This window comes from Rhagoletis zephyria, unplaced genomic scaffold (genome assembly GCF_001687245.7).
Source record: "Rhagoletis zephyria isolate East Lansing unplaced genomic scaffold, Rhagoletis_zephyria_1.1 Rzeph_scaffold_00072, whole genome shotgun sequence".
NCBI lineage: Eukaryota > Metazoa > Arthropoda > Insecta > Diptera > Tephritidae > Rhagoletis > Rhagoletis zephyria.
Genome location: NW_016157156.1, coordinates 204,895 through 221,995, shown reverse-complemented (window position 1 = coordinate 221,995; position 17,101 = coordinate 204,895). Strand labels below are relative to the sequence as shown.

The following is a 17,101-nucleotide window of genomic DNA, read 5'->3' as shown; positions in this document are numbered from 1 at the left end:
ATGAGTAGTCCACTTGCAAGCAGCGTTATGTGATTTTATAAAAGAAAACCACAAATTAAAAAAAAACGTCTACTACAACAAGTAACATCCGAACTGTATCCTTTTTTTATTACCTCAAAATTTGGATAAAAAAATAAAATTGCAGTATGGTAGATTTGCAAATTTTATATTTAAAAATTTAATATTGCAAGTTTTGAAACAGTAACTTTTACATAGCTAGCTTTTTTTAGCTTTTCGCGTTCTCTCCTCTAGGAAGATTGGTTTGCTTCTTTTTTGCGACCTCTTCCACAAGGCAACGAAACTACCACGTTTTCTTGCAGTTTTCTAAGTTCATACGAAGAGGAGACATTTGAAAGTGTATAAATAAGTATTATAGCGATTTTTGCAAGAGTAGTTAACATTTCATGCTATTTTTTTCAGAATATAGAAAAATTTTTCACTCTGCTGTTAGTGGACATGAAACCCACCAAAAACTAAAAATCTAAAAAAAATTTACATAGCGCACTTTGCAAGTGGACTACTCAATTGTTGAATATGCTATCTTATTTGTCCCTTCTTTTTATACAATTAAGGAGCGGCTGAATGGTTTAACGATGTTAGCGGTACATAATGATGTGCCGATTACAACACAAGAAGTAATTGAAAAAATGTGTGTTAAGCAACGAAGATTAAAAATCGCTTTATAAGTAATAAGATTTTGTAGACTTGTACATAAATAAATGTAAATAGATACGCGTAAATATATAAATATGCAGATATATTCAATGTGTAAAAACTGAAGTGTATACTAACGAAACTTCTACAAAACAAAACTGGACTACACACTAATTAATTAAAATGGTGTAATAATATAATTTTTTAAATTTAAATAAAGCATGAATTCCTCATGGAATAACCGAGTAGACAAAAAATATATAACGGTAGAATGGCACATACATACATATATGAAAGAAAGCCCACAGTCGACGCACTAGAGGCAAAACACGAGTTTTTTTCAAAATCGTAGATCTTCGCTTAGAAAAGAGATAATGGAATGCAGCATTTAACCCTTTAATGCAGAGTCTGTCATATATGAAACGCTTTTTAACCCTTTCAAGGCAGAGGAAAAAGGTTCTCAATATGCTTTTGAACGTGCTTTTTTCATGTTGACGTAGATATTAATCGTAGAAAATGTGTCCATAGTAAAATAATAAAAAAAAATAAATTTATAAAAATGAAAAAAATAAAATAAAAAAATAAATAAAAATATAAAAAAAAATATAAAAAAAAAAAATAAAAAAAAATATAAAAAAAAAATAAAAATATTAAAAATTAAAAAAAAAAAAATAAATAAAAAAATTAATAAAAAGTACGTTGAAAACATATTGAGAACCATTTTGCCTCTGCCTTGAATGGGTTAAAAAGCGTTTCATATATGACAGACTCTGCATTAAAGGGTTAAATGCTGCACTTTCGTAAAGATATCGACCAGTATTACCATTTTTGTTATATACATTTTTTTGTGAAAGCTGATAGTTTACGAGTTATTAGAGTTTAAAGGTAGCTTCTCTTTTTCCAATCTGGCCACACGGGTACAGCATCCAATGTCCCAAGAATAGTTTGTACCATGATAAAAGCATAGTAAGGTAAAACCGTTCTCTCAATGCGTCGGCCATGATCTTTTTTGAAGTTTGCCAACATTTTAAATTCGTTCAAAATTGAGAGTAAAAAAAAAGGAATTGTTCAAAGTTGTTGTTGTTTGAGATTGAAAATGAGAATGTGTGTGTGAGTCGGTGTGTAAAATTTTAAAATTAAATTGCTTGCAAACGTCAAGAATTTGAAAAATTCCTCTCAGCGGTTCTACCTTCCTATATTTTTATCATGGTTTGTACGTCATTATACATAGTATGTTACCATGATGCAATAATGAAAGGTGTTATACGTTGGCAACTTCTCGCTCTAATCCGCCATCTTGAACTACCTTAGGAGAAACTGTGTTGTTTCTTTGCTAATTTCACTGAACATTTCCCAAAATATTAGAAAAAAATTCTAAACAAGCTACATTGATTCAATTTTCGTTGTTCGTTTTGTTCTTATTCGCTGACATTTGTTTTCTAATTGCTTGAAATTTGGTAAGTATTGTAATNTACAGCAAACAAATTGAAATGAGTACGTGATGTTTTATTCTAACAATAATCTATAATATTTTATTTTTATCTTCTACATTTAATACAGTTAATTATTTACATTAATAATAACGTATTTTGCTGAGTGGATAAAAATCTTCGTCCGTATCACATCGCCAGGCAATAAATATTAATCTTGATTTGTACTTGGGTAAGGAAACATCGTACCTTTATCTGTAAGGGCAAGAAAACAGTTATACATTTTTTATGCTCCAAATTTTCATAACACTGTGCAACAGTATTGTTAGGTTGAAAGCAAACCTTTGTGGAACTGAGGTTTCAATGTAATTTTTTTATGAAAACAAGGTAGTTATCAGTGTAGTTTCAATGCTTTAGCAACAGCCCACATGCAGCGTAATTTGCACTGTGCACTGTGTATTTTATTTGTTATTTTATACCTCAAAATGTATTAAGTTTACCTGAGGAGTTGTAAAAATTTCCACTTAGACTAGGTTTTGGTGGAAGTTTGGGAGTGCCTTCGGTTATGGGAAAGAATTCTTTTGGAGACGATTTTGCTGTTAGCGCACTACTACTAACTAATGATGGTGGGGGAAAGCGTTGCTCATGCTGTTGTTGCTGCGTCATCGCTGTTGTATAAGAGTTGATGGAGCTAGGTAGTCCTGATGTTTGTGCTATTGCAGCCGATTTATATCGATGATGATAAGGCGGTGCAATTGTGCCGTGCAAATCAGATACTTGAACTCCGCCGGTTGGAATGTGTGGGGAAATCGGAGTCATTGGCGTCATTGGAGATGTCGTTGTAGAGGAGCTAAGTGCAGGCGATATGGCTTGATCATCCCAAGTTGACACCGATATTGAAGTACCAGCATTAAAGTGACTTGCAGCGATTGTAGGCGGCGGAAACGGGGGATAAGATGGCGGGCATTGAGAAGAATTCGTCGTTACTGAAGACGAAGCTAATGATGAGCCATCAGTAGCCGTGGCTGAGTGTAGCGACATTGCAGCCGATGCTGCTGCTGCTGTTGATATCGACGAAGATGCGACTCCGCTGCCACTGGCACTTGCAGATGACGATGACGATGATGAACGTTTTTCTATGGCCAAATTACGGCGAATCATAATACTGCTTGTATTTGGGAGCAATAAGTTACTCCTGCCATTAAATTCGTTTGTGTAGCTACGAGGATATGTGCCGATGGACTGATGAAGCCTAGGCGGAATTGGTGGTGGGCTGAGTTCACCATCACGTGGTGGTAGCTGAAGGTTAAGAAAAAGAATTGCATTGACGAATTATTTAAATTTTCTACTCTTCGATGGGCTTACAGTCGGTGCATCTGGAGCTTGCCTTTTCTGTGCTAAATCGGCACAGCTTTCAGTACGCTCCTTTCTACGAGGCGGCAACGGTGGTGGCACGGAACGATATTCAGTGCTAAGCGGGGATGGGACGTTCACATGAGGAGATACGGGTAGTGGAGAATTGCCTGATTCAATGTCAGGCAATTGAGGACTTGCATTGCTCACATGGGCTGCGCTTCCAGGAGTTCCAGCGTTAGTTGGACTAAAAGAATGAGATTATTTCGATAGATGCAAATCGTTTTGATTTCTTTTACGTATTTTTTTTTTTTTGTAAACATTTCACCCCAAAAATTTCTCAGTAATAGAATAATTAATGATTTAAATACATGCCTTTCAAATATTGGCAGAACGCGTTCTCCGTACTCACCTAAAATGGTTTGTGCTGAATTTGTGCGGATGTGATGGCGCATTCTGGAATGGTGTGCGTGTACTCGTGGAACCCACATCGGTTCGTGGACTTATCACCACACGTGGCAACGGTGATGTCAACGGAGGCTCTCCACCTATTTTTTCCGATACCGCTGCGGCCGCATTGCTGCTGTTGCTATTCGACCTATTGTGTTTTTGCTGGTGCTGATGTGGCGAATGATGTGCTCCATATATTTCATCCGACATATGCCAAATATTTTCCAAACGCGTTGGCGGCGTATCAATTGGTGTGTATGACATCTTTTCTGCGCTGCTAGCACATGCACCAACCCCAGTTAAAACACTTTCACCACCACTCCACGCATTCGGTCCAGCCGACGATGAGATTGATTTTTTGGGTAGCTGAGGTGCCGCTGAGTGTCCGCCCCCATCCTCTCCATTAGAATATTGAAATTCCGTTTTATGCGCAGATTCTGTACCATGGCCAGCATGTGCGCCCCCACCACTTGGGGCATTATGAGCCCACATTTGTGCTTCTCCATTGCGTTCAGGTAGATTCACACCAATAGTATTTGCTGCGGTCGTCGTCTGAGCACTTGTACTCGTATGTGAAATATAACTGATAGGGCTATGCTGATCACCTAGTGTGCCTCCACCAATGATCGCCGCGCTACCGCTTCCACTAACTGCTTGAATGGTTGACTCTACTGCATTGCTGCTGCTGTGAGTCGTTCCACGTGTACCAAAAATTGATGACGCTTGTAATAAGGAATTGCCGCTAACGCTACCAGTGCTTACACTATTGCTGTTGCTAGTGTTGTTTTGGCGTCGCGGCTTTATGCCCGGAGATTTCAGAGTAATTGATGCCCATTTGCGCGGCTGTTAGGGATAAAATGAAATGCATTATATTACAGTCAGTCAATAAAGTTTAGGTAGAGCGAATTTTTTACAATATGGGCACTGTTTTTTCAATATTTTATTTTTCGCAATTTTTTATAAAAATATGGTTAATTCTACAACAAAACCCCCAAAAATTAGAGATCAAAGCTATGTGCAAAAACAAATAAAAGTCCACAAAATTTGATTCAAATATTGTACTTTTTATTTACGGTCTCTAGAAAAAAGTGGAGTATCAGTTTTTTGGCCAATTCAATTTTAGTATAACATAGTGGAACTTTAAGGTAGCTACGACTTACCATTGATTTTTGGCAATTTTTTTTGTTGAAGGTGTCGCACAATTTTTCCATATAAAAAATTATCGAACATTATTTTATATGGAGAAAATGAGCGACACCTTCAACAAAAAAAATTGCAAAAAATCAATGGTAAGTCCTCGCTACCTTAAACTTGCACTTTGTTATACCAAAATTGAATGGGCTAAAAAACTGCGGAATTTTCTTTAATTTTGCACAAGTTTTGGGACTCTGATTTTTGGGGTTATTATTGTAGAATCAACCATATTTTTATAAAAAATTTTGCGAAAAATAAAATATTTGGAAAATAATATTATTGTAAAAAGTTCGATGTACCTAAACTTTTTTGACTGACAGTAAACTTTTTATAAAAATTTAAAATAACAGCATTGGCTTTTTTGTTGTATTACTCACAAATTTAGGTGCTTGCTTGCAGCCCCTGGGTTCTATGCGAAGACTTGCATGATACAAATAATTTGATATCTCCGTGTCAGTCATGCCTTTGAATGGATCCAAATTTTCTAAGAAATTCTATTAAGAAAAATTAAATAATTCATGAAAATATTTGAGTAAAAATTTCAGATCGAATGAATTTGGGACATCAGCATATAAATCGAAACCAACAGAGCGGTTTGAAATTGTCTTGTATACCGAAAGCATCTTCTTTAAGTGCTTTCAAAACTAATTCCTAGCGCATGATACTTACTCTTATTTTTGAATCCACCGACAGACAGTAGGGTTGATTTTGATAAAGTAAAATTTCTCCAATTATTTCCGACACTTTTCGCCGTTTGGAGAAATTTATAAGCTCTGTGTTGGGCAAAAAGTCAGGATTGCCTTCTTCTAAATGTAAAATATTAGTGAGATATCGACCGAAAAATGGCACACATGGCGGATTTATTGAGCGTAAACGTTCCTGATACTTTTTCAAGCGTCCATCGTTGGGTTCCCAACATTCTTCTAGGAATTTCTCATATCGTGCTGGTAAACCTTGAAATGTTAACTTTAATCGGTACACAGAAGCGCTCCCCATAGCAGCACTGATAGATAGAATTCCATTGAAATTATTCAATTCAAGCATTACCATCATAACTTCAATGGCTCGCGATACTATTGCAACTCGCTCTTCATAATTTTCCGCTTCTGTTATTGACTTTTCAATCCATCGTGTTACATTGGTGGTGTGCTTCATAATCTTGAGTAAGTTTGGACTTTTCACGTCCTTGTCCTTTTTTGTCCATGGCGAGCCAACAAGTTCCGATGGTTTCACATTTTTGTATAGTTCAAATTCAAGTAGGGTCAATTGTCGCGCTAACTCTAAAGGATGAAGCGTTAACAAGTTAATTTCAGAATCAGGAACATTAAGATGATGTTCAATAGGTGGCGGGCTATGTCCATAAGCGAATGTAATCGGTTTGTGACTCTGTTCTTGGTCATTCTTTAAATACGAAAAACATGTTTAATTTTAATTAAAACCAGTTAACGCGCTTGAAATATTGTGATTAGCTTACCTTTCGTTGAACGATTTTCAAAACGGAATCCACCCATTTTCGCATTGACTTGCCATTTACAAGACCCAAAAATTTTTCCAACTCTTCCAAAAGCGTTGGATCTTTCTCAAAGTCATAAAAGTGATGATCCACCCAATGCCGCAGCACATTCAGCACACGAAACTGCACCGGTTGAACATATTCTTTGCGATAACGTTTCCAGTCTTCCCGTTGCGAATTTTTATGCAACTTGTCTGTATCACAATTCAATGCATCCTTATCAACACCCTGTACATTGTCCTGATAAACCAAACTCGGGTCAGGTATATGAAATCTTTCTATCAACAACGATAACAGATTACGAGGAGTGCAAAAGTAGCGATATGTAGTCAGGAATGTGCGCACGAACATCGGATCGGCATAAATGTGATAGGTTAATCTTTCGATTAATTTGTCTAGTGTGGCGCCCTGAAAAATGCATGGAAAAAATCGTATTGATAAAAATTCATACTCCATTTTAAATTAAGGAAAGAGATCCATTCTAAATTTGATTGATAAAAGCTAGATTAGACTCTCCATAATGTATTTTTTCCTATTTTTTAGAGTGTTTTCGCAGGCGCAAACAAAATATATTTTATTTTTGTTTCATACACCTTGGACGCAACATAAAAAAATAAAGTGGTTTATAGTTTCCGTACCTTTATTTGTGGCACACTAGCACTTTCACGCTCTTCCAATACGATATTATCCGGGCTATCAGGCTCAGCAAACTTATATATATCCGGACTAGGCATACGCAATGGATGTTTCTTTTCAATATCCAACAATATACTATCAAGTATGCGATCTAACATGGATTTGGTATTAACCATTATTAAATCAGCCATCCAGTCGTTTTTGTGTTGAGCATTACGAGCAGTGAGTATAATTGGAGGTTGTACGCGAGGCGCTATTTCAAATGAATGCTTCAATTCGTCCGTATCTGTTCGATCACTGATTTCAACGCGGCGCATAAAAAATTTTTCCTTTACGCGATATTCAAAACACGGTGCGCCATTTGATGTCGCTTGCCGCTTTGTATTCGCTTTACAGAGGACCATAAGTCCATCAAATAGATAAACTTTGCGTTCGGCAATACGCTTTCCGGAACCCAGTTTACCAAGGAAATCATCTAGAATTTTCATGGGATACACATGTAATAAGACAAAATGGTACAATAATTATGGTACAATAATTATTGTACCATGGTAAGACACTGATAAAAAAAACAATTATATTCAACAATGATGAAGAAAGATAGCTTCTATCATTTTTATAAATTATTGTCGTTCTTCCACAATATTTTTTCATTAAAAACGGCCTCAAGCTCTATAAAATTGTTGAATATAATTTTTATAAAGCCATAAATAACAAACAAAAAAAATCATAAAAAGGATGGGTATACAAACCTCTTATGAATTCATTGCAATTTTGTCCAACATCTTTATCCCAATGTTCGACGGTATTCTGTAGTTCACGCGTGCGTTCAATTGCCAATTGGCGACGAGCGCGGCTACTCAATGGCACATGCGTCTCTCTGGGACAAGAAAGACAAAAGATAGGTTAAAAGGCTGTGTGCATATGCATAATTAATAGAAAAGATATTATATTTAGAGAAAACATGCACCACTAAGAAATATGCGGAGGTTGTTCAGGGTCAGTGGAGGGCCTTGGGTAACTGTTCATAAGGCCACATAGACTAGCTTCTCGGTTTCTTTTATGTGTTATAAATATTAAACGTACGTTCAAATATGGTTAACGTAAACGAAGTTACTTCGAAAGTTCCCAGAACGATTCGCAACTGGACATATTTTTATATTTCGTACATTTTCTTTTTTCTAAATAACTATCAGCGCTCCGTACAAATAAAATAATATACTTACTTGGGTAGACTTCCCAATATGCTCTCAAGCTCACTTTGCAATGGGCACAGTAAGCCTTGCACTTGTTTAAAACTCTCAATATCATCTTCAGAACGACTAAGCTCCCTCAATACGTTTATGTAATCGAAGTAAACAAAAGCATGCGATACTGGCACCAAAAGCAATTTAGGAAGATAATACTTAACAGCATCACGGAATCCATGTCCAGCAGACATTAAGGACATTGCCTGGATAAATATATAAACATTATTTAATTTATGAATCAATAGAAATTAGAATGTTTTACTTACATCCGGTTTAGCTAGCAAATTTTGAAGCGCATCTTTAGATTTTTGTGAAGTCACTTCATTGGCATATTTCGAATATACATGCAATTCTTCACCTTCTGCCAATTCTTCAAAACAACTGCCCACACAGGGTGTACTTTGTTCTTGTGACATCTCTATAACATCTTCTAGCGAACCGAGCAAGGTAACTGTTACTTCGTAAATATCCATTATATTGGAGAATATAGGCTCCAACTCTCTTGGATCGCGTACAATTTTAGCTAGCTCTTCGCGGAAAACACGTATTATCATATGTAAATCACGTTGATACTGTTTTTCATCGTTAATGAGATCCTTTACAACTTCCTCATATGTGGTACTGGCGCGTTGCGCTGGTAGGGTTGGAAGCGTGATTGCCAAATTGCTAGATTTCATATCATTTTGATAAAACATATCCATTAACACTTTGTCAGCGCACATTGCTACTTCAATATCTTCTTTCGTTATTTCCAAATGTTTTATTTTGCGAACATAATTGCCAGCCAAATTTAGTATATCTGCAGATATATACTCCAATATCGCAACCAGGAACACAGAGACATTGCTGTCAATTTTATATTGAAGTACATCCTGTCGAGGAAAGTTGTATAATTAGTTAATTTATCAAAAAATTACATAAAACAATAAAACTATTTAAATAGCATTTGAATTTTAAAACGGCTTCTATATCGTGGACTTCTCCAAACTATAATATATAAAATAAATAGAAGTAACTCGCTGCCGAGTTATAACAAATACGAGGGCCATATGTTTGGAGTATTTCGAGTGCTTCTTTGCCAACACTCGAAGACGTGAGTGGGTAGTCATTTCCCAATATTTTTGGGAGTGACAGTTATTGGACAAATATAAAACTACGTCATTTCGGTTACGCAGATACGGATGTCATGGGAACAATTGATAATCCGTTGTTGTTGTAAGAGCATACAAATTCCCCAAAGAGATACAAATCTGGGTCGTTCCGGTTACGTAGACCCGATTATGGTGGAAAAGGTGTTGATAATCCGTTGTTGTTGTTGTAGCAATCCTCGGTACTATCAGATATTCTACGTTTGTAGTAGGCTCACGGAAGTTGAATGGTGATCCATTTAAATCGAAGCGGGCCTATCTCCTTGGCAAAATTCCAAAATCTAGTAAGTTGAAATGTTGCAACTCCCAGCAATTTTTTCCGGATGATTTGTAAAGTATCTACGCCGTTGCAGTGGTGAGTGCAAAAAAAATATAATTTTTCTCGAGCCCGGATAATTTTCAACGTTTTTCTCATTTTTTTTACAAAACTTTCATTAATTAATTACTAGCATATTCTCATAGAATTATAGTAAACCTTTTGAAGCATGCTATGTACTCTGTCCGTTGGCAGCACGCATTTTTTCTTTTTTGAGGAAACAGTTTCCCTGGCTTCGTTTAAAGCCCATTGGTCGATTGGATATGGAAATGATTTCTTCGCCTTCTCTTCCACATCCTAGAAAAAAATTAAAAATGGTTAACTATTGATTTCGCGAATTTTTTTTTATAATTTCATTACCTGTACGGTATGGGGCAGTGGTTTAGCGCATAACATCGCTAAAATGCGTAAGCAAAGTGTTTCCACAAACAGTAGTGCATCTTCTTTGGCCGATAAGCGTGGGTGCACTTGTTCTAGCACCTTTATGAGATAAAATTGAAAAAAAATCTGTAAAAAAGATAAGCTTTCAAAAATTGCATAAAAACCCCCACCTTCCTCAGGGACGGTATAAATAATCCTTTCCAGCGCCCTGCATTTTCGCTTTTGGTAAAATCGTATCCATCATCATCGCAGCTGCTGCTACAGGCATGCTGAGAAGAGAACATTTCGATTCTCTAATCGATTAGCCAACTCTAATAACAACCTCCACGACCTACACCGTTAGGGTTCACGTTGCACCCCCGTCACAATTGTAAATTGAGACGAAGCTATCAAGCTGGAGTTATTATATTTGCACTAGTCGCCATTGTTAGTTTAAGTTCAGAATGTCTATCATTCCCCAGATTTTTGATTACGGCTCAATTGTGGCACTACACGAAAAGTATTGGATATGATATTTACTAATAATTCATCAGCTACTGTTTGCTTATTGCAATGCTTCACTTTACTTTTTATGCCCTGCACTGTGCGCCTATGAATTTATTATTAAATTCACTTTGTACAAACATAAAATTTTATTACAGAATGCGTATATCTATTTTGCGATTTGTAGTAAATACAGGTTGAAAAAATTAACCAAATACTGAAAAAAATCGATTCGATTTTCACTCACTTTACAGAGTTGCAAATAATTGCACTTATCGGGTTTGTCAAGTACTATTTTGATAAGAAATTGTGGCCACGCATTTATATAAAATAAAGTATAAATAAATAAAAGCCTGTAAAAAGAGAGTTCTTCTATTTATTAAAGATACAATGCTGAAATAAGTCGTCCATTAATAACATAAATGTGTAAAATGTTCAACAAATATTTACAATAGGGATGTTGTGGAAATGGTCTGGGATATGCAGTTGGAATTGCATTTGCATATTTTTTGCTTGCTGACATGGCAACTATGTGCACTTTAATGTTATGAATTTACAAATGCAACAAATATGCAAATCCAAGAGCATATGCACAAGATCCTGAACGGCCCTAATGTTTATAGTACTTTTTTTTTAGTGTGATTTAATGAAACCCTACAGTAGTAATACGACGGGTTTATGACTTTACTAAAGTTAATGTGTTTTCAAAACGGGGACATAAAAAGATATGCATTTAATTCACTAGAGGACACACTAGAAACTCTACGGCATGCTATGATTAAGGTTTTGACCAGAGACCGAAAATAACCGGCCCATTTATCGCTGTGTCACAAATATCTTGGTATAAAAAATAAATCACTCACAATAACTCTTATAACAAGTTTTTGGCTTATCTGCATTGCTTAGGGCCGTTTGCACCATGTCTAGTTAATTCTAACTCCCAGTTAAACATCTTTATCGACGTTATCGACACCCATCATATAACATGTGATCGATAAAGCAGTTAACGTGCTTAACTGAAGGATGTACCTCCAGTTAGCGTTAACTAGACATGGTGCAAACGGCCCTTAGACTTTTATTTGATTTGTTGTTTTTTTTTTACGTTTCGAATTGACCTTTTGTTTTACTTTTTTGTTTTAAATGCAACGGTATACAAGTAGGCCATTAGTATAGTTTATGCCATGATACAAAAATTTGAAGGTAGAACCGCTGAGAGGCAGTCTGAACATTTTTGAAGTTTGCTAACATAACAAAAATGTTTTCAAATTTTCAATCGCACAATTACATTCTCACATTCCGCCTCAAATAAAAGAAAATTTGAATATTTTCATCTATTTGTTTTTTGTTTTTGCTTTTATTTGGCATTTGAGCCGCTCTGGAAATATCAATTTTATTAAGTAGACAAACTTCAAAAAATAAATGATAGCCGACGAATTGAGCGAGCGGTTTTACCTATAAATATTTGTATCATGGTATATTCATTGAAGGGAAGAAGATGGGACGAAAATCAAGCATTGAATTCCGAAAATGTATACGAGTAGTGATACAAAAAGTTTCAGTTAAAGTGTGTAAAAAAGTTTATAACTGTGATCATTTGAGTGAACTAAAATAGTTTTACTTGCTATTCTTTAGATTGTTTTACTTCGTTTGCATTTTCATCATATATTTTCTCTGCGCCATAATTAAATTTACTAACTCACTCACTAATTTACTAACTCACTCACTAATTAAAATAATTTGCAAATACCTAACTCACTGTTTATTCGACGGTGAAAAATTTTTATTTAATATTGCCTGATTATAAAAAGGTAATAATATGACCATCTAAAAAGAAAATTAAATTAAAATGGCAACGTCTTGATTATAAAAAGGCAATAAGATGACCATCGAAAAAGAAAATAAACCTAAGAATGGCGGCGTCTTGCGTTTATTTGCAAATAGTATCGCTAATCAATACTTATTTGCGTGATTTAGGGCCGGTTGTTCAATGTATGATTAGCACTAATCGGAGGTAGAAGCTCTGGTTATATACAGCGACTGCTTTATCGATCACATGTTATATGTATGATGTCGAAAACGTCGATAATGATGTTTAACCGGCAAGTAGTGATAACCAGACATTGAACAACCGGCCCTTAGTTATTTGCAAATAAAAAATTAACTCAGCGTTTATACGACAAAGTTTATTGTTATGCAAATTGCAATTTGCAAATAAGACGGGCGTACAAATGTAGTAATAAATTACTGCGGCTGGCCTTTATTTTCGTTAGCGATTCCATTTCTCACAGTCATTAACAGTAAGCTCCCTCGCATAAAACGCTTACACAGTGATATATCACAAAAAGTAAAAAATAAATGGGTATTGATAGAAGAAGTTACAATGGGTAGGTTCAGAAGGCGCAGCAATTGAGCGCAACCGTTTCTAAAAAAATCAGTGATCGTTATGCGTCTTCTGATCGGCTTGATGCATTAACTGTAAAATTCAACTCTCAGGGCCGGTTACTCAATGTCTGGTTAACACTAATCTGCGGTTAAACATCGTTATCAACGTCTACAACTCCATGCATACAACAGGGTGTCGGTAACGTCGATAACTATGTTTAACCGAGGATTAGCGTTAACCAGACTTTGAGTAACCGGCCCTCAAAGGTACACACCAACATGTTGTCTCAAATGATCAGAAAAATATTACGATCATTTAACACGCAACTGTTCAGTTGATCAGAAGTACACAACAACGCGTTCAGAAGGTAAAATCTCAACAGTTACTGAGCTGATGCGCCTTCTGAACGTGCCCAATGTGTTAGGGCCGGTTGTTCAATGTCTGGTTATCACTACCACTACACTATCGACGATTTCGACATCATGCATGTAACATGTGATCGATAAAGCAGTAGTTGTGCTTAACCGGAGCTTCTACCTCCGATTTGTGCTAATCAGACATTGAACAACCGGCCCTTAAATGTGGACCAGTTATTTTCGGTCTTTGGTTTTGACAAATATACGGAGTATAATTTAATGGCATCTAACCAATGCCTGCGAAAATTTGCCTCCGCGATTGTATAATCCAGTTTTCATATTAAATTCAAAAAAATAAAAAATAAAAAATTAGTTGCGTTCCCTAACTCGCACGGAGTTGCAATAATTTACTAGAAAGCGGTCCCGTACTCGATTCTCTGGCAAAGTAGGGAAAAATCTGACCTCCCTCGTTCAGAAGTTGAAAGATTTTACGCGAAGAATTTTTGTTGGTATAATCTGGTAAAGTGTCAAACCATCAGCGGCTCAATGTTGTAAATATAACATTACGATGAAATATTTAGTTTTGTAAGTATATTCGTAATTTGCCTGTGTGTTTGCGTCTGCTTTAGCAAATCGCCAAAGCAGTGTATGCATTGTTCAACTTTGCGTTCAACATTTGCGTTCAACTCAATGCAAAATTACACGAAAAAAACGGGAATGGCCAAAAATATCAAAATATAAAAAAAAAATATAAAAAATATTCGCCATTAAAAGGCGTTTGCATTGTTCAAACTTGCATTCAAATTTTAGTTGAACGGCCTTTCAACTAATCCAGAGATGGGCAAAGTGGCTCCCAGGCGCCTTTTGAACTTAGGAGCCGGCTTGGCACATTTAGGTGGTAGATGAGGGGTAACATCAAGAGCCACCATGAAGGGGGAAGAAGACCGTATTCAAATTTCTTGTACTCCGACTCTCATTACTAATATATATGATGCTTTTAATGTATTTTGTACACCCCTTTACCCTGAGAACTGATTTAGCTCTTGCGTAGCACTTGTTGGCTCTTTGACGGCTTTAAGAGCCAAAAATTTACCCATCCCTGTACTAATCGATTTCAACAAAGTTGGTCACCAGCCAACATTTAGCCATCCAACCTTTTTTCGTGCAACCCTGCGTTGAGTTGAAAGCAACGTTGAACAATGCAAACACTTATACAAATACAAGATCACGTAAGAACGGGACGTTGTTGTTGTAGCGGCTACAACAACCCCGCTCAGATCCGTTGATATCTCAGTCGTTGTCGTCGAGTTCCACTAACGGCAGCCCTAAGAAGTGTGCAGCCTCTACGGGGTCGGTCCATAGGGACAACTCCGTTAGGGTTGTCGGGTTTTCCGGGCATGCGAAGAAATGTTTCGAGTCGTGAGGGGTCTATCCGTATGCCGGACACTCATTTGGCACATCCTCATTTAGTCTACTCAGGTATGAGTTTAACCTGCTGCAGTAACCAGAGCGAAGTTGGGCTATTAATGAACCTCTGGACTTCGTCCGTCAGTTCATATAGATGCCTCCTGACGTGTCTAGGCGAGGGCTCCTCTGCAAGCAGCTGTCTGTTGGGTGGCCGCTTGCAGAGCATTATGTTGTGTTCCCTAATAGGGAGCATTTTCGCCTCGTCATGGAGGTGGTGTTCAGGTGACATCAGGAAGCATCCGGTCGCTGTCCTGAGTGCGGTGTTCTGTGCTGTCTGTAGCTTCATCCACTGCGTCCTATTAGTCTCCGACGACCACACTGGTGCTGCGTAGTTTAAAACCGGCCGGCCTATTGCCTTGTACGTTGCCAAAAACGTTTCTTTGTCTTTGCTCTAGGTAGTGCCGGCTAGCGACTTGAAGACTTTGTTGCGGATCTGTACTTTGTTGACAATAGCGGTTGCGTGCGCAGAGAAGGAGAGCAGGCTCTCGAATGTTACTCCGAGTATTTTGGGGTTATTCACCGTCGGAATTGGTGTATCATGGACGTGAATTCCCAGCGGTAGCCTGACCTCCTTCGTCCAGGTGGTGAACAAGGTCACAGAGGATTTCGTAGGGGAGAGGGCTAGACACTTTGCAGTGAAGAAGCAAGAAAAATCGGTGAGATAACCGTTTACTTTCGAACACAGCTCATCAATTCCATTCCCAGTCGCCATGATCGAGCAATCGTCGGCGTAAGAGACAATCGAGACTCCCTCTGGTGGTTGAGAGAGCATTGAAATATGTATAAAATTTAAACATTAGCGGGGAAAGGACACCACCCTGTTCAACCCCCTGTTTTATTTTCCTAAGTTTGCTCGATTTGTCTCTAAATATTACCGACGAGTGTCGACCAGATAATTTGCCGACCACCGTTGGAGCCTCTGTGAGAGAGAGGAAGCCTCTGTGAGAGAGAGGAAGCCTCTATATCTTCTAGTAGCGTGGAATGGCTGACAGTGTCAAAAGCCTTTGACAGGTCCAACGCTACTGGAATCGTTCTCTCACAGCGACGGTTACGGTTAAGGCCACGAGTTATCTGAGTGTTTATGGCGTTAAGCGCTGTTGTTGTACTGTGCACTTTACGGAAACCTTGCTGATGCTTCGCTGGGGCCAGGTGGTTCATGAAGTACGGGTGTAGCAGGGCCTCAAGTGTCTTCGCTACCGGAGAAAGGAGTGTTATCGGTCGGTATGTCGATACGAATCTCCTTTGTTGGCAAGTTTCCCCAGTTTGAGCAGTGGGAGCACTCTCCCCACCTTCCAGATGTCTGGGATGATGAGAGTGGCCATAGAAAAATTTAGGACCTCCGTTAGGTACGCTACTCCCGCAGGACCCAAATTTTTCAGCATCAGCATGCATATTCCGTCGGGACCCATGGCTTTGGAGGCTTTCGCCTTCCCGATGGCCATCTGAGCTTCACCGCAAGTGAAAGCAAGGGGGGCACAATTTGTAGGCAGTTTGTGCAGCCTTCTGGTCACTCCACGCTTGGTTTTGTCCACCGGAGGATGCAGTATGAACTGCCGGATAAAGTAGATCGCGCATCACTCCGGGTCCGACGAGGCATGGTCGCCGAAAGAAATTTCAACTCTGTCGTCGGGCTTCGTCGGATTGGACAGTGATCTCACGGTTGACCAAAGCTTACTCACACCAGAGGTGAAGTTACAGGTCTTTAGATGTTTTTCTCACTTCTTCCGCTTATGTACGTTCACTAGTTGCCGAATCTCTGCGTTGAGATCTCTGATACGGGGATCTCGGGGATCGGCCGGACGAAGGCTGTCACGCTCATCGGCTAGAACAGCCGCTTCGGCAGCGAAATTTGGATGTGGGTCCGTGATGCATCCTGCCGGTACGAAGCGGGCTGCAGCAGCAGTGACAGCCCTGCGGAACCTACGTTCACCAAGGTGGACGTCGGTTGGTGTAGGGAGAGCAGCGAAGATGTTTTCAGTAAATTCCGCGAAGCCTTTCCAATCAGCTTTGGAGAAGTTTATATATGTTCGGTGGGCAGATGGTCTGATGGCAAAGTCAGCATAGGTCGCCATGATATGCTGTTTATA

General features: G+C 38.1%; 1 protein-coding gene across 1 annotated transcript; it reads right to left on the bottom strand.

Moving 5' to 3' along the window:
- Positions 1-2,166: 2,166 nt before the first annotated feature.
- Positions 2,167-11,066, bottom strand: Sos (Son of sevenless guanine nucleotide exchange factor). The gene is made up of 15 exons (XM_017627526.1): positions 10,892-11,066; positions 10,496-10,813; positions 10,305-10,424; positions 10,104-10,241; positions 8,747-9,352; positions 8,457-8,683; positions 7,983-8,110; positions 7,233-7,705; positions 6,556-7,002; positions 5,751-6,482; positions 5,459-5,575; positions 3,850-4,730; positions 3,450-3,684; positions 2,585-3,383; positions 2,167-2,339 (listed from the first exon to the last, which is right to left on the bottom strand). Exons 2-15 carry the CDS (start codon positions 10,607-10,609, stop codon positions 2,296-2,298), a joined length of 5,061 nt encoding a protein of 1,686 aa, XP_017483015.1. The 5' UTR covers positions 10,610-10,813; positions 10,892-11,066; the 3' UTR covers positions 2,167-2,295.
- Between the last annotated feature and the right edge of the window lie 6,035 nt (positions 11,067-17,101).